General features: G+C 41.1%; 2 protein-coding genes across 2 annotated transcripts; both read left to right on the forward strand.

Moving 5' to 3' along the window:
• Positions 1-6,407: 6,407 nt before the first annotated feature.
• LOC139464628 (uncharacterized) lies at positions 6,408-8,450 on the forward strand. Its single transcript, XM_071246154.1, has one exon. It carries the CDS (start codon positions 6,408-6,410, stop codon positions 8,448-8,450), a length of 2,043 nt encoding a protein of 680 aa, XP_071102255.1.
• A 10,763-nt stretch (positions 8,451-19,213) lies between these two features.
• LOC139464629 (probable G-protein coupled receptor Mth-like 10) lies at positions 19,214-21,247 on the forward strand. The gene has a single exon (XM_071246155.1). The coding sequence runs from the start codon at positions 19,214-19,216 to the stop codon at positions 21,245-21,247; it is 2,034 nt and encodes a 677-aa protein (XP_071102256.1).
• The last annotated feature ends 565 nt before the right edge of the window (positions 21,248-21,812 follow it).

The following is a 21,812-nucleotide window of genomic DNA, read 5'->3' on the forward strand; positions in this document are numbered from 1 at the left end:
TGTGTACCGCTTAAAGACAAAACTAACAGTCTTAAGTGTCTTTATTCTTATCACGATATGCTGAACGTGATTCCAAACTTTACACGCTAAACCCGCACGAGACAAATGGTGCATCTTGAGTCTTGGATCTGTGTGATGCGTTCATGAGCAGCGGTTCCCGCAATTACCAGAAGGTTCGTTGGTGCATCGAACCAATTTTATATCTCTTGAATATGAGTAGGTCTTCATCTTTGAAACAACATGTATGGTATTCGCGTTTCTTTTTGTGGTGAGAATATTATTAAGGGCGGCCTGTACATAATCGAATCTGGACCAGGCAAACAAGTACTTAAGTACGTTGGTTGGTTGATTTGTAATTTAACGCCGCACTCAGCAATATTCCAGCTATATGTGGGCGGTCTGTAAATAATCGAGTATGGACCAGACAATCCAGTAATTGACATCATGAGCATCGATCCACGATGGCATGCATCAATCAAGTCAGCGAGCCTGACCACTCGATTCCGTAAGTCGCCTCTCACGACAAGCATAGTCGCCTTTTACGGCAAGCATAGGTAGCCAAAGACCTATTCTACCCCGGATCTTCACGGGTCGGTTAAATATATGCGTCTCACGACGGCGAGTTACGACCCGTGAAGATCCGGGGTAGAATAGGTCTTCAGCAACCCATGCTTGCCGTAAAAGGTGACTATGCTTGTCGTAAAAGGCGACTAACGGGATCGGGTGGTCAGGCTCGCTGACTTGGTTGATGCATGTTATCGTATCCCAATTGCGTGGATCGATGCTCATGATATTAGTCACTGCTCATGATATTAATCACTGGATTGTCTGGTCCAGACTCGATTATTTACAGACCGCTGTCATATAACTGGAATATAGCTGAGTGCGGCGTTAAATTACAAATCAACCAACCAACCAACCAACCAACTGTCCTTTATCGCCATGAGCCATCAACACAATATCCGTCAAGTATTGTCCTACCTAAATCATAGAGTGAGCACCATGCACGTTTGTTTTCTACGAACATGTTGTATGTTGTATGGCTCAAGCCCTTTTTATTCATGACTGCAAGTCACAATTCCAAGTGTATGGGGATAAGTGCCCAAGCTATTCCACTGTTAAACGCTGGGCAGCTATGTTTAAAGCTGGGAGAATGGGGTGATGACCGTAGGTCTGGACGTCCCTCAATTTCCATCAGTGAAGATTCAATCAAAGAGATAGACGTATTGTCATTGCTGAACTTGAGGAAGACACAGATCTGAGCCATGATTCCATTGAAACTATTATTCATGAATATATTTAGATGAATATTATTAAGATATCTGCTCTTTGGGTTCACCAGGTTCTTAATTCTGATCTTAAGGAAAAATGAACTGACATTGCCAGAGAAAATTGAGAGGTAATTGAGGTGGGTTTCGTCGAATTCAAAAAGAGATTAGTAACTATGATGAAAGATGAAACATGGGTCTACCACTATGATCCCGAGTCAAAATGTCAATCCTATGAATGTCACCATTCCACTTCTCCGGCACCCAAGTCGTCAAGATCAGTGTTTAAAGTAAAAGCCACTGTATTCTGGGATACAAAGGGTGTGATATTTGTTGATAACTTCGAAATATAAAAGACGATTACCAGGGCCTACTGTGCATAGATATTCTATCAAAGAAAAGCGGTGAGGAATGCTGACTGCTGGAGTTATATGACTTCATGACATGAGGGGCTTGTATGAAACCATTTCACAGTGCCCTTGTTTCAATTTCGGACGTTATTCGCTGTAAGACATGACATATTATTGTTTACGTCAGTGGGTTCAATTGAAGGTATTTCTTCAAAAGAATATCAAAGCCATTCACCCTCTCTGTCCCCTTGTAACATTAATTCTCATGAATGAATGTTGGCCGAAGGCTAGGGTACTCAGACACGGAATTACTGGAAAATTAGTGTTGGTTCAGCTGAGGACGTTGTGCCATGCTCACAGTACCATCCTGCAATACTAAATTTTGATTGGATGCAAAACTTATGCTGCAAACACGAGAGAAAGGGCATGGTATATAAGGATGACCACAACATTAGTTCCATTTGATGTATATTGATATGTGTAAGTGCCGGTCTATTTAAGCCCACTCGTGAGGTTGACTCAGTTTGAGTGTACGTCCTGCGTGGGGCACTTAGCTTTGGCTGTTCTCTTTTAACAAAAGGGAACTTATCGCCCCCAGGGTAATTGCAGTTCACACTATGTCTGTCTGTATTCCCTGGCACTCTGTAGGACGCTCTGCCAAGAAAATGACTGACATAGAGTAGCAATCCCTTTGCAATAGCCCATGTAATCCATGACTTGGGACAGCTGTGTTCCATCTTTCGATACCATTTCTTGAAGGATGCTTCCATGTATTGTAAAGAGGGAATGTTATCAGGAGTGTTTCTTTCCATTTTGTCCATTTTGGCACCTTCATCACACGCCGGCTGGCTGGTTGTTGTTTTTGTTTAACGCCGCACTCAGCAAATATTCCAGCTATATGACGGCGGTCTGTAAATAATCGAGTCTGACCAGACAATCCAGGGATTGATATCATGAACATCAATCCACGCAATTTGGATACGGAGACCTGCATCAACCAAGTCAACGAGTCTGACCACCGGATCCCGTTAGTCAGCTTTTAGGACAAGCACAGGCGCCTTTTACTTCAAGACAGTCCAGGGATTGATATCATGAACATCATTCCACGCAATTGGGATACGGAGACCTGCATCAACCAAGTCAACGATCTGACCACCGGATCCCGTTAGTCAGCTTTTAGGACAAGCACAGTCGCCTTTTACTTCAAGCATGGGTTGCTGAATATTCTACCCCGGATCTTCACGGGTCCACACGCCGGTGATGGGAGACTGACATAATCATAGATGTCCCAGAATCCCGGCTAATGAAAGTCTGATACGGAACGAAAGTAAATGTTTTTGAATCTGCGTTAGTGTCATGACCTTCAAGCGGGATTTTCAGTAAGTTAGCAATGTCTTCTACAGTTGTGAAATGAGATGCTCGTTTGTATCAGGCCACCCAGTAAATCCTTTTCTTCGATATCTGCTTCAGAGAACATAGCTTGGCCATTTCCACGGTGGGAGTGCGGCGTTCTGATAATTGAGTAGCTACTCTTACCTTTTCACAAACACCTGGTTTCATCTATTCACAATTTAATCGTGATTCACAGACACGGAATCATACAGCCGACTATGCTTTTAGCAGATATTTCTTATGAAGGAGGAAAGAGCTTTTGTCGCTTCTTATTGAGTTCAAAAGTATGTACCAGATATTGTAGCTATTTTCCATTGCAAAAACATCTGAAAAAGTAATTGACATAACGTGTATGTGTAACTTTCAAATTACCAACCTTCCTTCTAATACAGGTTTAGAAAAATAAACAATATACAGTACATTTGAGATTATTCATACGTTTGATCTCAATATAAATATGTCCACCCTTTTCAGATTGGTCTTGTCAACGCCTTGCCCTGTTGGTGATGTTGCTGATGCCTCAAGTGCAAGCAGCTTCTTTCCAACCAGACCTACCAGCAGGCGCATTGATACGTGAGGAAATCGGCCAACCTGGTCTGAAGCAATTTACAGACCCTCCTGACAAGGAATCAGATATCCAGAATAAAAGCAAGGACAGTCCTATTGATCCACTGGGTGAGTGACCTCCTTGTCCATTAATTTTCTTAAAATTGATGAAAATTCAAAACTCTCGATATTGCGACATTGAAGTGGTGAAGAATGACCTTCATGGAACGTTAGTGTCAATGAAATGGTTTCTTTGTTTAACGCTGCACTCAGCAATGTTCCAGCTATATGACGGCGGTCTGTAAATAATGGACACGTGACCAGACACTCCAGTGATTAATATCATGAGCATCGATCCACGCATTTGGGATCGATGACATGCATGAACCAAGTCAACGAGCCTGACCACCCGAGCCCGTTAGTCGCCTCTTATGACAAGCATAGTCGCCTTTTATGGCAAGCATGGGTTACTGACGACCTGTGCTTCACAACACAAAATTGATCAGACTGGAAGTAATGTCTTAAAGAGCAAAATTGCAAAGATGCTCTTGTTACAATAGCAAATAGAATTGAACTCCCAGGTTTTAGGTATTGTGTTTCTCAGATCACAATTGATCCCATTAGACTCGAAATTGATTCTTGTGTCTGTAATCTGGGTTGAGGTTGTCGTGAGCATGTATTTCCTCAAACTGGCGTCTTGCGAACTTACTGGAAATGAGTTGTGGCATGTAATGATGTTTGAGAGGGGCTGCTTCTGTTTTTGCAGTGTCAAATTTTGATACTATGCACATAGGAAAAGACAGCAAGAAGTGACCATGTATCTACTCAACACAACTGTTCTCAGACACGTGAAGATTCAGGGGTAGAATAGGTCTTCAGCAACCCATCCTTGCCGTAAAAGGCGACTATGCTTGTCGTAAAAGGCGACTAACGGGATCGGGTGGTCAGGCTCGCTGACTTGGTTGATATATGTCATCGATCCCAATTGCGTTGATCGATGCTCATGATATCAATCACTGGATTGTCTGGTCCAGACTCGATTATTTACAGACCTCCGTCATATAGCTGGAATATTGCTGAGTGCGGTGTTAAACAACAAACCAACCAACCAACTGTTCTTATCTCTTTTTTCTGATTAATATTTCTAATTCCTGTATATTTGACTCCAGACGCTCACGCCAATCTGCTCTGTAAGAAAGGGACATGCATGGGCAGGTGTTGGGATTCAGGTTGGTTAACGATTCATCGCCCAACGAAATCTGTGAGGAGCAAACGTTTGCCTCCTCCATTCAACATTACACAGCAAGTGCAATCTGGAGGGCTGAATGAGGATGGTCGGCAGCGAGGTGATGATCAAAACAGCACAGGTCCTGTTTCGGAAAATGATGTATCAGACGCGGATGAACTGAAAAACAACTCTGAAGATCAAACAAACTTTGATACACAGTGTACTTGTGATGAAGATTGTTTTATTTTTGGTGACTGCTGCTATGATTTTTTTTCTCTTTGCCTTCAGCAAAATCTAACGTCATTATTGTATAGTGTTCACAATACAAGTGGTATTGTAAACATTATGCAGGACATCAAGAAAAGCAAAAACATCGTTGGGGAGAGCGTATTGATGTACTTGTTCAAGCGTTGTGAAGAAATAGATCATGGCACACGAACTCAACATTACTGGATGATTTCAAGCTGTTCAAAGCTCAACATTGAGGAAACATTGGACGATACAAATATTGACATTGTATCAAAATGTCATAACACATCACTTGATCCTCTTGGGAGTGTTCCAGTGACCCTGAGACAACAGCCTGACATTGTGTTTCGTAATATTTTTTGTGCCCAATGCAATGGTGTAGACAAGGAAAGTGTCATGCTGTGGCCATCTCAAGCTAAGTGCCCTGGTTTATCTGGCAGTTCTGGTATCACATACGATGAATTTATGCATAAATTGATGGCCTCGTTATGCAGGGTGGTGAGTGAGGTACCAGCTAAAGCACAACCCCGGCCATGCAGACAGGACCATGATACTCACCATAATTTGTGTCCAACACATGGGGTTGATAGATCCTTTTCAAGTCTTAACAGCTTGATGTGCAGAAGTTATATCTATCCTGTTGTCACAGATACAGGTGTTAAGGTGAGAAACAGTCATTGTGCAACGTGTTCAGCAAATGACACATTTCGGAAATTCACATGTGAGACATTATCACACTTTCGGTTTCACAGCATTAAGATGCCATACTGTCACAAACATTCTTGCAAAGGATTCTGCCACATTAAAACCACTAATCAGGATTGTCACTGTGATATTAAATGCATGACATATGGCGACTGTTGTTATGACTTCATTTCAACTTGTCTCAGCAACAGTTTCACTTTTACCGAATTTGCCGATAATGAAACCTTAATCAATGCCTTGCTTATGCAAGCATGGGAGCCTGTTGAACATGATACTAAAGCTAGGACCAATAATGAGGGTTTCGAAGACGCCAAGATCCAAGCAACAAAGACAGTCATCCAACTCCAGGCGTTGTATATCAGATACAGAAGTTGTGTTCTTATTCCACAAGAAAACTTGATATGGTTAATAGCAAAATGTCCACTGAATAAAGAAGACCCACTATGCGAGTCACCTCCGTCTGTTACTAATTATTCAATGTCCACTCCAGCTTCATATATTCATGATGTGGACATTGTGTTTAAGAACATTTATTGTGGAAGATGTCATGGTGTTCCAGAAGAGAAATTGATTCAGTGGGATAGATCTATTTCTTGTAAACCTGAATCACATCGGTTTACAAACATAGAAGAGTATCTGTCGGGATATTGTAAGATCCACATGGAAAGAATGGGTGGACGTTCCTGTATGGATGTGGACATTAACCACCAAATACGAGTGCGTAATGACTCTGAGGCGATGTCATTATGCAGGTCATATCGGTATACTGTGTACTCAAACATACAGCGAAAACAGTACAGAAACCCACACTGTGCTCAGTTACATCATGGTGAGGGAGATGTTTCATGTACGCTTGAGACTCTAGCTGACGAGTGTGAGAAAAAACACTTGGCACCATCTGATGAAGTAGCTAGTGGTTTTAGCATTTTGTTTAATTTCAATGACAAGGATGTCCGCTTCCAAACCAAAGATGGTAAGCTTATCTCACCTCGCCTTGAGTGTCAGTCAGATGAGGTGTACGATACTTATGAGAAAATATGTCGTAATATTCGTTGTCAGGAAGGTAAAGAGGCTATCAATGGCACTTGTGTTATCAGTGGAGTGGTGTTTACTGACAGCCAAAACCAACTCTTCCCAAACGGTACATTACATTTCCTGGTTAGCGTGTATGTTCTCACAGAACTCCCACTGCAGATTGACAACGTAATAACTCTGTTTGGTCTAAAAGATTTGCATGAAATACATGCACACATTGAAATACTTAATGTTTCATCACTTCCTAGTGACATGTCTTTTCACAGTGTAGAATGGGAATCTAGTCAGGATTTGAAACAATTGGTTAGGATTTATATTGAAAATGGTAGATCCCTGGAACACTTGTTATCAATAATGGCCCAAAAGATCCTCAGAAAGTCGGATCTTGTGATAGTGGATATCATTCTTCAGAATTATTATTTAGAAAGGGACCTATTATGTTCATATGGGGAAATTATGCAAATGATAAACGTCACTTTAGAAACTTTAAATGGGACTCTCTACGCCACAGACTCATATAAATATTATACATTAGATTCTGTTGCATTCGTACTTGGCTTGAAAAATGAAACTCCCAACCTATATAAGATATTTGTGTGTGGAATTCCTCTAAATTGTGATCCAGCTGTTTACAATCTAACCGATTTCATACAAGAGGAAGGGAATCTTAGAAACTTACATTCAGGTGTGATTCTGACAAATGCTTCTTTCTTCATAGTGGGAGAGGAAGTGCTGTCTTGTCATAACATTACTCAGTCTGAGCCTGAGAGACACTCACCAATTTTCTTCAAATACGATCACATACAGGGTATTCTGACCTATGTGACGTCTGGTGTTTCCCTGGTTAGTCTACTGATCACACTGGTCGTGTATTCACTGCTCCCTCAATTGAGGAATTTACCTGGTCGTCTAACCATGTCTTTGTCTGCCTCCCTTCTGGTTGCCCAAACCCTTCTTCTCCTCATTCAATTGCCCACTGGAGTCCTGTGTCAGGCACTTGCCATCGCTATGCACTTCTCTTGGCTCTGTTCCTTCATGTGGATGACCGTCATGTCAATAACACTGGCTCGTACATTCACAAACAAAGGCGTCAACGCCTTGAACCAGAATACGACAAAGGCGCATGGCTTCCTTAGCCTCTGTGCCAAAGGAATCCCTCTGTGTATTGTCACCACATCGGCTCTTCTAGATTTCATGGAGGTTCCCAATATTTACATTGGCTATGGAGCACATGGCATATGCTGGATCGCTAATCCTCGCGCGTCTCTCCTGGTGTTTGGTGTACCTCTGGCATTGATGCTTCTTGTTAACATTATTGCCTTTACCATGACGCTCTGTAATATAGAGAAAAGTCTGAAATTGTCCGAAAATATCACCTCCTCAAAGAAGGACAAAGCCAAGGTGATCATCTATGGCAAGTTATTTGTCATCATGGGTGTGTCCTGGTGTTTCAGTTTTGGTGCAGCCTTTGCGGACGTCAGTATTCTCTGGTACATCTTCATCATCCTGAACGGCCTTCAGGGCTTCTACATCTTTGTAAGCTTCATCTGTACAGATAGGGTTACGAGATTACTCCGGGAGAAATTGACAGGTTCTAGAGCAGATATTAGAACAATTTCAACCGTGACATCAAGCACTGAAATCAAATCACAAAAAGGTGATAAAACCAGTATCTGATTATAAACATAAGCACAAAATTTTCACAGCACCAAATCAATGTCTCAAAGAGTCACCATAATCCTTTGAGTATTCGATACAAGTGGAATTTTAATATAGGGATTCTCAAAATCCCAGAGAAAACTGTTAAAATCAAAAGCAAATGTCATCTGAAGTTTACTGAGTAAACAATATATGAAATGCTTGAGTTCCCCATTGATAACATCTACGTAACATCAAGGGGTAAGACATTTTGACAAAACGTAGGCATCCCCATGGGTACCAATTTTGCCCCCACACCCCACCACCCCAATCCACCACCCCCTTCTTGCTGATCTGTATTTTTTATGCACATAAATCTGAATTCCTGCTCAGAAGTCAGAACAAGACAAAAATGACCATTAATTTTTCCATTTGTTGTGTATGGATGCCGACTACACTGCCGACTTTTACTTCCTTTTTTGCAGAGCATATGTACATAAACTGTTCTCGACAGTACGATGTAAGACGACATTAGAACCACTCTCACTTTGGAAAGGTGAGAAAATGAAAAAAATGAAGGAATTGTATATGTATAGGTTATAAGTCTGATCAATATTCTTGTTCTCGTATAATGGGTATTATGGTACGATTGTGTGTAATACCATGGCGACACATGGTCCTGTGCACAGGTGAACCAACGTCGGTCGTGGAGAGTCCTCGGATGGGGGACCGCATTTCGGGTGTTTGGCTCCTAATAGTTTCTTGGGCTTCGGTCCTTCCCTACACTGAAGCACATTAACACACGAGGTGTCTCCTTGAGCAACTGACTTTGCTCGGAATGTGCCTGTGCTCACCTCTGTGATTGTTATCCTTCTAGCGCCTAACAGGCAGCTTGGGTTGTATACTCCCCACGGAGCTGAGAATGATTGTTGAGTGCACACTGATCCTGAGACCGGGGTGAAAATAGCACTTTGAGCATGCCCCTGAGTGGGATGGAAATACACACAATATAAATGGCCTATTATTATTAATATCATGTATAATGCTCGGAGCATTTGGTGTAGAGAATAGTATCCTTGTATGGTATACGTATATATTGTGTCATGAATGTGACGAAGATTATGGCTATTGGTTGTTTGGTTGCATCGTACATCAGATTTGACATACTTATCGGCTTATATGGCGAGTGTCGTGTTGCTTTATAGCATGAATAGGTTATTGGCCAAGGTATTTGTGGCCTTGTGACTCGTCATCTATGACTGTGTTTTGACACCACTGACTCAGTTCACACGGCATCAAATATCTCACTGGCAAAGTACATGCACAACTATAGGATCAACTAAAGCATAAACGTGTGCGTGGTCTCACCAAATGTGTACTTCTTCCGCCATATTGGGTATTCCAACCACATTTTAGGCTAATGTGCCATAATTTAACTAATATACTCCTCGAAGAGGCATTAAACCCATTCACTCACCTATAGCTACGAACGAATGTGTAACCAAACAGCTTTGAGGGAAGAGGTGACATTTTTTTTTGAAATTCTTCCTTTTTATTGTTCTAAACGTAGCCTATTTTCGGCGTCCATGACGGATAGTATGTTTATGTAAAGGTTTGGTTTGGATGTTGTAGTGCTTCACATTTACATTTACATATATGCATCTAGGTCACTCGACGGTGAGTTTGACAGAGACAGTTTGTCCTTCAGCGTGTCCTTTCTCACGTGATCACAGAGTAGACGGTAACTCCAGTATTGTTTCTTTCAATAGCTGCACACCAGCATGGCATGTGTATTTAATTCACCTTGGTTTCTCACCCAGCCGTATGTGGTTTTGCAAAATAGATTGGAGGTTTTCTCTCACCGCCACAAAGGATGTCATACCATTTCCAACTCAGCTGGTAGCTGTTTGTCAACGATTACTTGTTAACATAACATGCTTGCTTCATCGGCTATTCAAACCACCACATTTATTTCTTGTTAAAATGCAATCAATCAGTGCATCAAAATCTCTGTCATCTTCCCGAGGCAAGAGAGTTAACTGACTATAATAGTCCAGTTTACACCCTTGCCTAACTAGGCTTGAATTCCTAGGCGCAATCGCATTGCTATTAAGATGGCTAGAATTCAGTGTTGGTCATGGCTCTAGTTTCCATTCAAACCGATCTCTCTGGACTGAAGGTGAAGTTAAGAACGTTTGTTAACTCGTTGGAATTAATTGGAATATTCAATGTATGTGACGGTGGCCTGAAAATAATCGAGTATGGACAAGACAAACCAGTGCTTTATATTATGATCAACGATGAAAGCAGTTGGGTTGCATGGACGCGCAGTCAACCAAGTCAGCACCCGATCCATTTAGTCGCATGGTAAAAGCATGGGATGCTCCGAACCAATTCTCACCAGGAATCGCTACGGGTCATCGCAGGTTAACTTTAACTTGCAGTAACTGTTACATTAAGTCAGGTTGTATCTGTGCAGCTTTTGTTTATGGTGAATAAAGTTTCGCAAAACATGTATGGATCCGTCCTTTTCTGTTGTAGCAACTCAATTACAATGAAGCAATATCCTAAACGTGAATAAGAGCGATAGAAATAACGATTAGTATTCATTGAATAGATCAGTGTGAAGCAACATTACAAGGCTATCATGGAGCTCTGGAACTTATAACCAAACAGACACTGATAGGCGTAGAGGGCTGATAACATTGATCACAATAGTTCGCACTGCCAGGGTAGGGACACATATAAAGCGCAAACTCCCAGCTTAGTAGTAGTTAGCAAAAGTGTCAGATTTGATTCATTTGGTACTAAATAATATCCTCATGCTCGTTGTATGCCAGTTTCTGGATTATCTGGGGCCTGGATTACGGAGTTTCCTGTATTTATTCTTTCCAAATGTCCCTGACACAATATCCTTATGTGGAAGCAGACCGGCCCAGAAGTTAAACAGTGATCACATCCAGATCTAGAATAGGGGCACCATTTCAAAAACCTTTTCAACCTATATTTTTGTATAATTGCTTTGTGAAATGAGTATTATGAGAAACTAGAAAGCCTCTGTTGTGATCATTTAAACAAAGAACATTGGATCGTGATAGAAATAAGTTAATTTGTGCAGCGTTCACCGCTGTTTTTATCTTCATTAGATTGAATAGATATTATAAATAAATACTCGTTAAAAGCTAATTGTCACGGGTAACAGCCTATCGCTAGTTGTACAAACCCGAATCAACTTTCTGTATAAAGCTAAGTAAACAGGTGAATTTGTAATCACATTTTATCAATGTACAATCAAGACACTCTCATTAATAAATCCTTTCGCCTACAGGAGCCAATGCTTTTAAACCGATATTCAATAAACATGTTACTATAGTGGATGTAATCAAGCCTACCTTAGCATTATTTCATGACGATCATTAAAGCCTTTAGATGGAATCTATGTTGCTGACAAGTAAATAATTGTTCAGCTTAATGATGGATCATTTAAACAGATCAATACGTTTTCCCACTAAATCTGGTAATAAAGACCTCTCTGTTTTCATTGCAAACGGTTGTAATTGAGGACTACAGATTCACTTAGTTGATCGAGAAGCCAGGCGCAAGGCATCTTTACTAAACACTCCACCACCAGAGGCATTTGACACGACACAGACGATGAAAAGTAAGTAATATTCTGTTGAGGTATGTTTCACACGTGTGTAATATCCGTAGCATTTCGTTTCAAGCGCTCAGTTGAAATGCATTCAATCTAAAACGTCAGTCATGTTTACTTTGAATTACTTGTGTCCCAAAGCGGATATTATCTGATTATTCAATTGTTTAGCCTGCTCAGATCAGTTGACCACATGCGACTGTATTTTGAGTGTTGGTTAACGAATCAATATCCCATCTCCATATACTCACCGCCAAAATGAACGCGAACGGTAGAAACATGGAGAGAAGTATGTACGTTAAGAAGAGATGTTTCCGTTGTGTACAGCATAATGACAAATGTCAACTTCAAGTGTTACCACAGTGTCTTTATTCTTATCACGATATGCACGTGATTTCCAAACTTTACACGCTAATACCGCACGAGACAAATGGTGCATCTTGAGTCTTGGATCTGTGTGATGCGTTCATGAGCAGCGGTTCCCGCAATTACCAGAATGTTCGTTGGTGCATCGAACCAATTTTATATCTCTTGAATATGAGTAGGTCTTCATCTATTAACCAACATGTATGTATTCGCGTTTCCTTTGGTGGTGAGAATATTATTAAGGGAGGCCTGTACATAATCGAAACTGGACCAGGCAAACAAGTGAGCATCGATCCACGTAATTGGTTGGTTTTTTGGTTGGTTGGTTGGTTGGTTGTTTAACACCGCACTCAGCAATATTCCAGCTATATGACGGCGGTCTGTAAACCACGTAATTGGGATATGATGACATGCATCAACCAAGTAAGTGAGTCTGTACCCATATGGGGAATAGAACCCGGGCTTCGGTGTGACTAGCAAACGCTTTATCCACTAGGCTACCCCACCGGCCCCGTTCTGTTATAATGATGTAGATATCCATTCAACGTATTGAGTGCATGTGCTCTTATTAGAGATATCGATGCCTTGCTATATCTTTAACAGAACGAGCTAGTGAATGAGTTGGATTTTTCGCTGATTTCATCAGTCTTCCAGCAATATCTCGGCAGGGGTCACCAGCAAATGACATCATACATTTCACTCTTAAGAGGAATCGAACCCGGACATTCGGCTTGACGAGTGCAACTAGGTTAACCAATAAATAAACAGCAGATAAATATTAAAAATTCCGAATTGATATATAGTTCAAAAACATAACTTCATTAACATCATTCTTCAAAAGTTTAGTGTAAGAATTTACAGTACCCATTTCGACTCGCGAGAGGTTGGTTTTTTGGGGTTTTTTACGCCACTCTCAGAAATATTCCAGCTATATGTCGGAGGTCTGTAAAAAATCGAGTCTGGACCAGACAATCCAGTGATTGATATCATGAGCATCGATCCACGCAATTTGGTTCGATGACATGTCTCAACCAAGTCAGCGAGCCTGACCACCCGACCCCGTTAGTTGCCTTTATGCTGAGTGCGGCGTTAAACAACAAACCAACCCTTCCCATGCTTCATGATTCTGCGATATCTCAACACTTGAACAACATGATGTCTAATGATTCTTTGTGCACACATATTGTGACCGATAATGTCGCAACAGTTACCAGGCTCGCTGTGTTCGCCCTGTTCAAAGATGTGCGAATGTCACATCAGTCATTGTCATGACATTGACATGTCATGTAAACACTAATTCTCGAGATCCCCCTATCCCAATACTGCAACAGCTGGTTATGGTAGTCCTATCACTTTCCTGTGCAAAACTTGGTACACCTCACCAATTTGTTTTCAGGTTATCTTGAAGCATTTTTTATCGAAGTATGATGTCAAGGTTGTATTTCTTTTAAAACTCTTTATAACAACTCCAGATCGTGCCCAATGATATTTATTGAACTAAACTAAATAAACGACATAATAGTTTAATAATAGTCGGATGCTGATGCAAGGCAATACAACACGTTGGCAGACTTTGCAACATGAAATGTAATAAATGATAATACGAGGGCTAATTAACTTTCAATTATGGGCCATAACAAAGTGAACTAGTCAATGCATTAAATTGTTTGTGTAGTTCATTGCAAGTGATGAGGCTGTTTATATATTAGTGACTGCTAGTTGAACGGAATGGGGGTCCAAATTGACACAGAAATGGAAAAGAACGAGTACCGAGCAGTCATCGAGTTTATAACTTTAGAGTAAAATACTCCTCAAGAAATTCATGACCGCATGTCACAAGTGTATGGGGATAAGTGTCCAAGCTATTCCACTGTTTAGCGTTGGGCAGCTATGTTTAAGGCTGGGAGAACAAGCCTTGGTGATGATCGTAGGTCTGAACGTCCCTCAACTTCCATCAATGAAGATTCAATCAAGGAGATAGACATATTACCATTGCTGAACTTGAGGAAGACACAGGTCTAAGCCATGGATCCACTGAAATTATTCATGAACATATTTAGATGAATAAAATATCTGCTCTTTGGGTTCCCCAGTTTCTAAATTATGATCTTCAGGAAGAAAGAACTGACATTGCCAGAGACAATTTAGAGATAATTGAGGTGGGTTTCGTTAAATTCAAAAAGAGATTTGTAACTATGATGAATGATGAAACATGGGTCTGCCACTATGATCCCGAGTCAAAATGTCAATCCAATGAATGTCACCATTCCCCTTCTCCGGCACCCAAGTCGTCAAGATCAGTGTTGAAAATTATAGCCAATGTATTCTGGGATACAAAGGGTGTGATTTTTGTTGATAACTTCGAAATATAAAAAACGATTACCAGGGCTTGCTATGCAGAGATATTCTATCAAAGAAAAGCGGCGAGGAATGCTGACTGCTGGAGTTCTACGACTTCATGACAATGACACTCAATGATGAGGGGCTTGTATGAAGCTATTTCACAGTGCCCACAGTGTTTGTCCCAACAGCAGCTGAGGACGCTGTGCCATGCTCACAGTACCATCCCACAATACTAAATTTTGATAGGATTCAAAACATATGCTGCAAAAAAGTGAGAAAGGGCATTGTATATAAGGATGACCACCACATTAGTTCCATTTGATGTATATTGATATGTGTAAATGCCGGTCTATTTTTAGCTCACTGGTGAGTTTGACTCTGTTCGAGTGTACGTCCTGGGTGGGGCACTTCACTTTGGCTGTTCTCTTTTAACAATTACAAAATGCATGAAAAAGGAAGTGTTCGTCCCAATTGCAGTTCACACTGTTTCTGTCTGTATTCTCTGACACGCTGTAAGACGGTCTTCCAAGTAAATGACTGACATAGGGTTGCAATCTTATTGCAATAGCCTATGTCATGCATGACTTGAAGCAGCTGTGTTCAAACTTTCGATACCATTTCTTGAAGGATGGTTGGTTGTTTTTTTTGTTTAACGCCGCACTCAGCAATTTTCCAGCTATATGACGGCGGTCTGTTAATAATCGAGTCTGGACCAGACAATCCAGTGATGGTTATCATGAGCATTGAACCAAGTCAGCGAGCCTGACCACCTGATCCCGTTAGTCGCCTGTTATGACAAGCATAGTCGCCTTTTACAGCAAACATTGGTTGCTGAAGACCTATTCTACCCAGGATGATCACGGGTCCACACGCCGGTGATGGGAGACTGACATAATCATAGATGTCCCAGAACCCCCGCTAAAGAAAGCCTGATAATACGGAATTAAAGTAAAGGTTTCTGAACCTGCATTAGTTTCATGACCTTCAAGAGGCATTTTTAGCAAGTTAGCAATGTCTTCCGCATTTGTGAAATGAGATGCAGAGTGAAAAACCCATTGCTGAAAGTTCCCCAATGATTGCAAACGACAGCTTGATTGTATCAACCCACCCAGTAAATCCTTTTTCTTCAATATCTGCTTCAGAGAATATATAGCTTGGCCTTTTCCGCGGTGACAGTGTGGCGTCCTGATAATTGAGCAGCTACTCTTTCCTTTTCGCAAACACCTGGTATCATCTATTCACCATTTAATCCTGATTCATGGAAACGGAATCATACAACCGACTGTGCTTTTAGCAGATATTTCTTATGAAGGAGGAAAGAGTCTTTGTCGCTTCTTATTGAGTTCAAAAGTATGTACCAAATATTGTATCATCTGAAAAAGTGTATGTGTAACTTTTCAAATTACCAACCTCCACTTACCAGCACATTTCCTTCCTTCTAATACAGGTTTGTAAAAATAAACAATATACAGTACATTTGAGATTATACATACGTTTAATCCCAATATAAATATCTCCACCCTTTTCAGATTGGTCTTGTCAACGCCTTGCCCTGTTGGTGATTGTGCTGATGCCTCATGTGCAAGCAGCTTCTTTCCAACCAGACCTACCAGTAGGCTCATTGACACATGGGGAAATCGGCCAACCTGGTCTGAAGCAATTTACAGACCCTCCTGACAAGGAATCAGATATCCAGAATAAAAGCAAGGACAGTCCTATTGATCCACTGGGTGAGTGACCGTCTTGTCCATTAATCTTCTTATAACTGATGAAAATTCGAAATTCGAAACTCCTGACATTGCGACATTGAAGTGGTGACGAATGACCTTCATGGAACGTTAGTGTCAATGAAATGGTTTCTTTGTTTAACGCTGCACTCAGCAATGTTCCAGCTATATGACGACGGTCTGTAAATAATGGACTCGTGACCAGACACTCCAGTGATTAATATCATGAACATCGATCCACGCATTTGGGATCGATGACATGCATGAACCAAGTCAGCGAGCCTGACCACCAGATCCCGTCAGTCGCCTCTTACGACAAGCATAGTCGCCTTTTATGGCACGCATGGGTTACTGACGACCTGTGCTTCACAACACAAAATTGATCAGACTGGAAGTAATGTCTAAAGAGCAAAATTGCAAAGACGCTCTTGTTACATTAGCAAATAGAATTGAACTCCCAGGTTTTAGGTATTGTGTTTCTCAGATCACAATTGATCCCATTAGACTTGAAATTGGTTCTTGTGTCTGTAATCTGGGTTGAGGCATGTATTTCCTCAAACTGGCGTCTTGCAAACTTACTGGAAATGAGTTGTGGCATGTAATGCTGCTTGAGAGGGGCTGCTTCTGTTTTGCAGTGACAAATTTTGATACTGCACATAGGAATAGACAGCAAGAAGTGACCATGTATCTACTCAACACAACTGTTCTCAGACCCGTGAAGATATAGGGGTAGAGTAGGTCTTCAGCAACCCATGCTTGCCGTAAAAGGCGACTATGCTTGTCGTAAAAGGCGACTAACGGGATCGGGTGGTCAGGCTCGCTGACTTGGTTGATATATGTCATTGATCCCAATTGCGTGGATCGATGCGCATGATATCAATCACTGGATTGTCTGGTCCAGACTCGATTATTTACAGACCGCCGTCATATAGCTGGAATATTGCTGAGTGCGGCGTTAAACAACAAACCAACCAACTGTTCTCATCTCTTTTTTCTTATTAATATTTCTAATTCCTGTATGTTTGTATCCAGACGCTCACGCCAATCTGCTCTGTAAGAAAGGGACATGTATGGGCAGGTGTTGGGATTCAGGTTGGTTAACGATTCATCGCCCAACAAGATCTGTGAGGAGAAAACGTTTCTCTCCTCCATCCAACAATACACAGCAAGTGCAATCTGGAGGGCTGAATGAGGATGGTCGGCAGCGAGGTGATGATCAAAACAGCACAGGTCCTGTTTCGGAAAATGATGCATCAGACGAGGATGAACCGAAAAACAACTCTGAAGATCAAACAAACTTTGATACACAGTGTACTTGTGATGAAGATTGTTTTATTTTTGGGGACTGCTGCTATGATTTTTTCTCTCTTTGCCTTCAACAAAATCTAACGTCATTATTGTATAGTGTTCACAATACAAGTGGTATTGTTAACATTATACAGGACATCAAGAAAAGCAAAAACATCGTTGGGGAGATCGTGTTGATGTACTTGTTCAAACGTTGTGAAGAAATAGATCATGGCACAGGAACTCAACATTACTGGATGATTTCAAGCTGTTCAAAGCTCAACACTGAAGAAACATTGGACGATACAAAAATTGACATTGTATCAAAATGTCATAACACATCACTTGATCCTCTTGGGAGTGTTCCAGTGACCCTGAGACAACAGCCTGACATTGTGTTCCGTAATATTTTTTGTGCCCAATGCAATGGTGTAGACAAGGAAAGTGTCATGCTGTGGCCATCTGAAGCTAAGTGCCCTGGTTTTTCTGGCAGTTCTGGTATCACATACGATGAATTTATGCATAAATTGATGACCTCATTATGCAGGGTGGTGAGTGAAGTACCAGCTAAAGCACAACCCCGGCCATGCAGACAGGACCATGATACTCACCATAGTTTGTGTCCAACACATGGGGTTGATAGATCCTTTTCAAGTCTTAACAGCTTGATGTGCAGAAGTTATATCTATCCTGTTGTCACAGATACAGGTGTTAAGGTGAGAAACAGTCATTGTGCAACGTGTTCAACAAATGACACATTTCGGAAATTCACATGTGAGACATTATCACACTTTCGGTTTCACAGCATTAAGATGCCATACTGTCACAAACATTCTTGCAAAGGATTCTGCCACATTAAAACAACTAATCAGGATTGTCACTGTGATATTAAATGCATTACATATGGCGACTGTTGTTATGACTTCATTTCAACTTGTCTCAGCAACAGTTTCACTTTCACCGAATTGGCTGAAAATGAAACCTTAATCAATGCCTTGCTTATGCAAGCATGGAAACCTGTTGAACATGATACTAAAGCTAGGACCATTACTGATGGTTTCGAAGACACTAAGATCCAAACAACAGAGACAGTCATCCAACTCCAGGCGTTGTATATCAGATACAGAAGTTGTGTTCTTATTCCACAAGGAAATCTGATATGGTTAATAGCAAAATGTCCACAGAATAAAGAAGACCCACTATGCGAGTCACCTCCGTCTATTACTAATTATTCAATGTCCACTCCAGCTTCATATATTCATGATGTGGACATTGTGTTTAAGAACGTGTATTGTGGAAGATGTCATGGTGTTCCAGAAGAGAAATTGATTCAGTGGGATAGATCTATTTCTTGTAAACCTGAATCACATCGGTTTACAAACATAGAAGAGTATCTGTCGGGATATTGTAAGATCCACATGGAAAGAATGGGAGGACGTTCCTGTATGGATGTGGACATTAACCATCAAATACGAGTGCGTAATGACTCTGAGGCGATATCATTATGCAGGTCATATCGGTATACTGTGTACTCAAACATACAGCCAAAACAGTACAGAAACCCACACTGTGCTCAGTTACATCATGGTGAGGAAGATGTGTCATGTACGCTTCAGACACTAGAAGATGAGGGTGAGGACAGAAAAACTGAGGGTGCAACTGGTGGTTTTAGCATTTTGTTTAATTTCAATGACAAGGATGTCCGCTTCCAAACCAAAGATGGTAAGCTTATCTCACCTCGCCTTGAGTGTCAGTCAGATGAGGTGTACGATACTTATGAGAAAATATGTCGTAAGATTCGTTGTCAGGAAGGTAAAGAGGCTATCAATGGCACTTGTGTTATCAGTGGAGTGGTGTTTGCTGACAGCCAAAACCAACTCTTCCCAAACGGTACATTACATTTCCTGGTTAGCGTGTATGTTCTCACAGAACTCCCAATGCAGATTGACAACGTAATAACTCTGTTTGGTCTAAAAGATTTGCATGAAATACATGCACACATTGAAATACTTAATGTTTCATCACTTCCTAGTGACATTTCTTTTCACAGTGTAGAATGGGAATCTAGTCAGGATTTGAAACAACTGATTAGGATTTATATTGAAAATGGTAGATCCCTGGAACACTTGTTATCAATAATGGCCCAAAAGATCCTCAGAAAGTCGGATCTTGTGATCGTGGATATCATTCTTCAGAATTATTATTTAGAAAGGGACCTATTATGTTCATATGGGGAAGTTATGCAAATGATAAACGTCACTTTAGAAACTTTAAATGGGACTCTCTACGCCACAGACTCATATAAATATTATACATTAAATTCTGTTGCATTCGTACTTGGCTTGAAAAATGAAACTCCCAACCTATATAAGATATTTGTGTGTGGAATTCCTCTAAATTGTGATCCAGCTGTTTACAATCTAACCGATTTCATACAAGAGGAAGGGAATCTTAGAAACTTACATTCAGGTGTGATTCTGACAAATGCTTCTTTCTTCATAGTGGGAGAGGAAGTGCTGTCTTGTCATAACTTTACTCAGTCTGAGCCTGAGAGACACTCACCAATTTTCTTCAAATACGATCCCATTCAGGGTATTCTGACCTATGTGACGTCTGGTGTTTCCCTGGTTAGTCTACTGATCACACTGGTCGTGTATTCAGTGCTGCCTCAATTGAGGAATTTACCTGGTCGTCTTACCATGTCTTTGTCTGCCTCCCTTCTGGTTGCCCAAACCCTTCTTCTCCTCATTCAACTGCCGACTGGAGTCCTGTGTCAGGCACTTGCCATCGCTATGCACTTCTCTTGGCTGAGTTCCTTCATGTGGATGACCGTCATGTCAATAACACTGGCTCGTACATTCACAAATAAAGGCGTCAACGCCTTGAACCAGAATACGACAAAGGCGCATGGCTTCCTTAGCCTCTGTGCCAATGGAATCCCTCTGTGTATTGTCACCACATCGGCTCTTCTAGATTTCATGGAGGTTCCCAATATTTACATTGGCTATGGAGCACATGGCATATGCTGGATCGCTAATCCTCGCGCGTCTCTCCTGGTGTTTGGTGTACCCCTGGCATTGATGCTTCTTGTTAACATTATTGCCTTTACCATGACGCTCTGTAATATAGAGAAAAGTCTGAAATTGTCCGAAAATATCACATCCTCAAAGAAGGACAAAGCCAAGGTGATCATCTATGGCAAGTTATTTGTCATCATGGGTGTGTCTTGGTGTTTCAGTTTTGGTGCAGCCTTTGCGGACGTCAGTATTCTCTGGTACATCTTCATCATCCTGAACGGCCTTCAGGGCTTCTACATCTTTGTAAGCTTCGTCTGTACAGATAGGGTTACGAGATTACTCCGGGAGAAATTGACAGGTTCTAGAGCAGATATTAGAACAATTTCAACCGTGACATCAAGCACTGAAATCAAATCACAAAAAGGTGATAAAACCAGTATCTGATTATAAACATAAGCACAAAACTTTCACAGCACCAAATCAATGTCTCAAAGAGTCACCATAATCCTTTGAGTATCCGATAGAAGTAGAATTTATACTATAGGTATTCTCAAAATCCCAGAGAAAACTAAAAATCAAAAGCAAATGCCATCTGAAGTAAACAATATATAAAATGCTGGAGTTCCCCATTGATAACATCTACGTAACATCCATGGGTAAGACATTTTGACAAAACGTAGGCATCCCCATGGGTACCAATTGTGCCCCCACACCCCACCACCCCAATCCACCACCCCCTTCTTGCTGATCTGTATTTTTTATGCACATGAATCTGAATTCCTGCTCAGAAGTCAGAACAAGACAAAAATGACCATTAATTTTTCCATTTATTGTGTATGGATGCCGACTACACTCAGTTAGATTTTACTTCCTTTTTCGCAGAGCATATGTACAGAAACTGTTCTCGACAGTACGATGTAAGACGATATTAGAACCACTCTCACTTTGGAAAGGTGCCCCTGCAAAAAATGAAGGAATTGTATATGTATAGGTTATAAGTCTGATCAAT

Source organism: Haliotis cracherodii, unplaced genomic scaffold (genome assembly GCF_022045235.1).
Source record: "Haliotis cracherodii isolate W230 unplaced genomic scaffold, xgHalCrac1.p SCAF_17, whole genome shotgun sequence".
Lineage (NCBI taxonomy): Eukaryota > Metazoa > Mollusca > Gastropoda > Lepetellida > Haliotidae > Haliotis > Haliotis cracherodii.

What these genes read in the sequence shown, in the direction of transcription:
- LOC139464628 (XM_071246154.1), top strand. Translation starts at nt 6,408, where the DNA reads ATGGGTGGACGTTCCTGTATGGATGTGGACATTAACCACCAAATACGA.
- LOC139464629 (XM_071246155.1), top strand. Translation starts at nt 19,214, where the DNA reads ATGGGAGGACGTTCCTGTATGGATGTGGACATTAACCATCAAATACGA.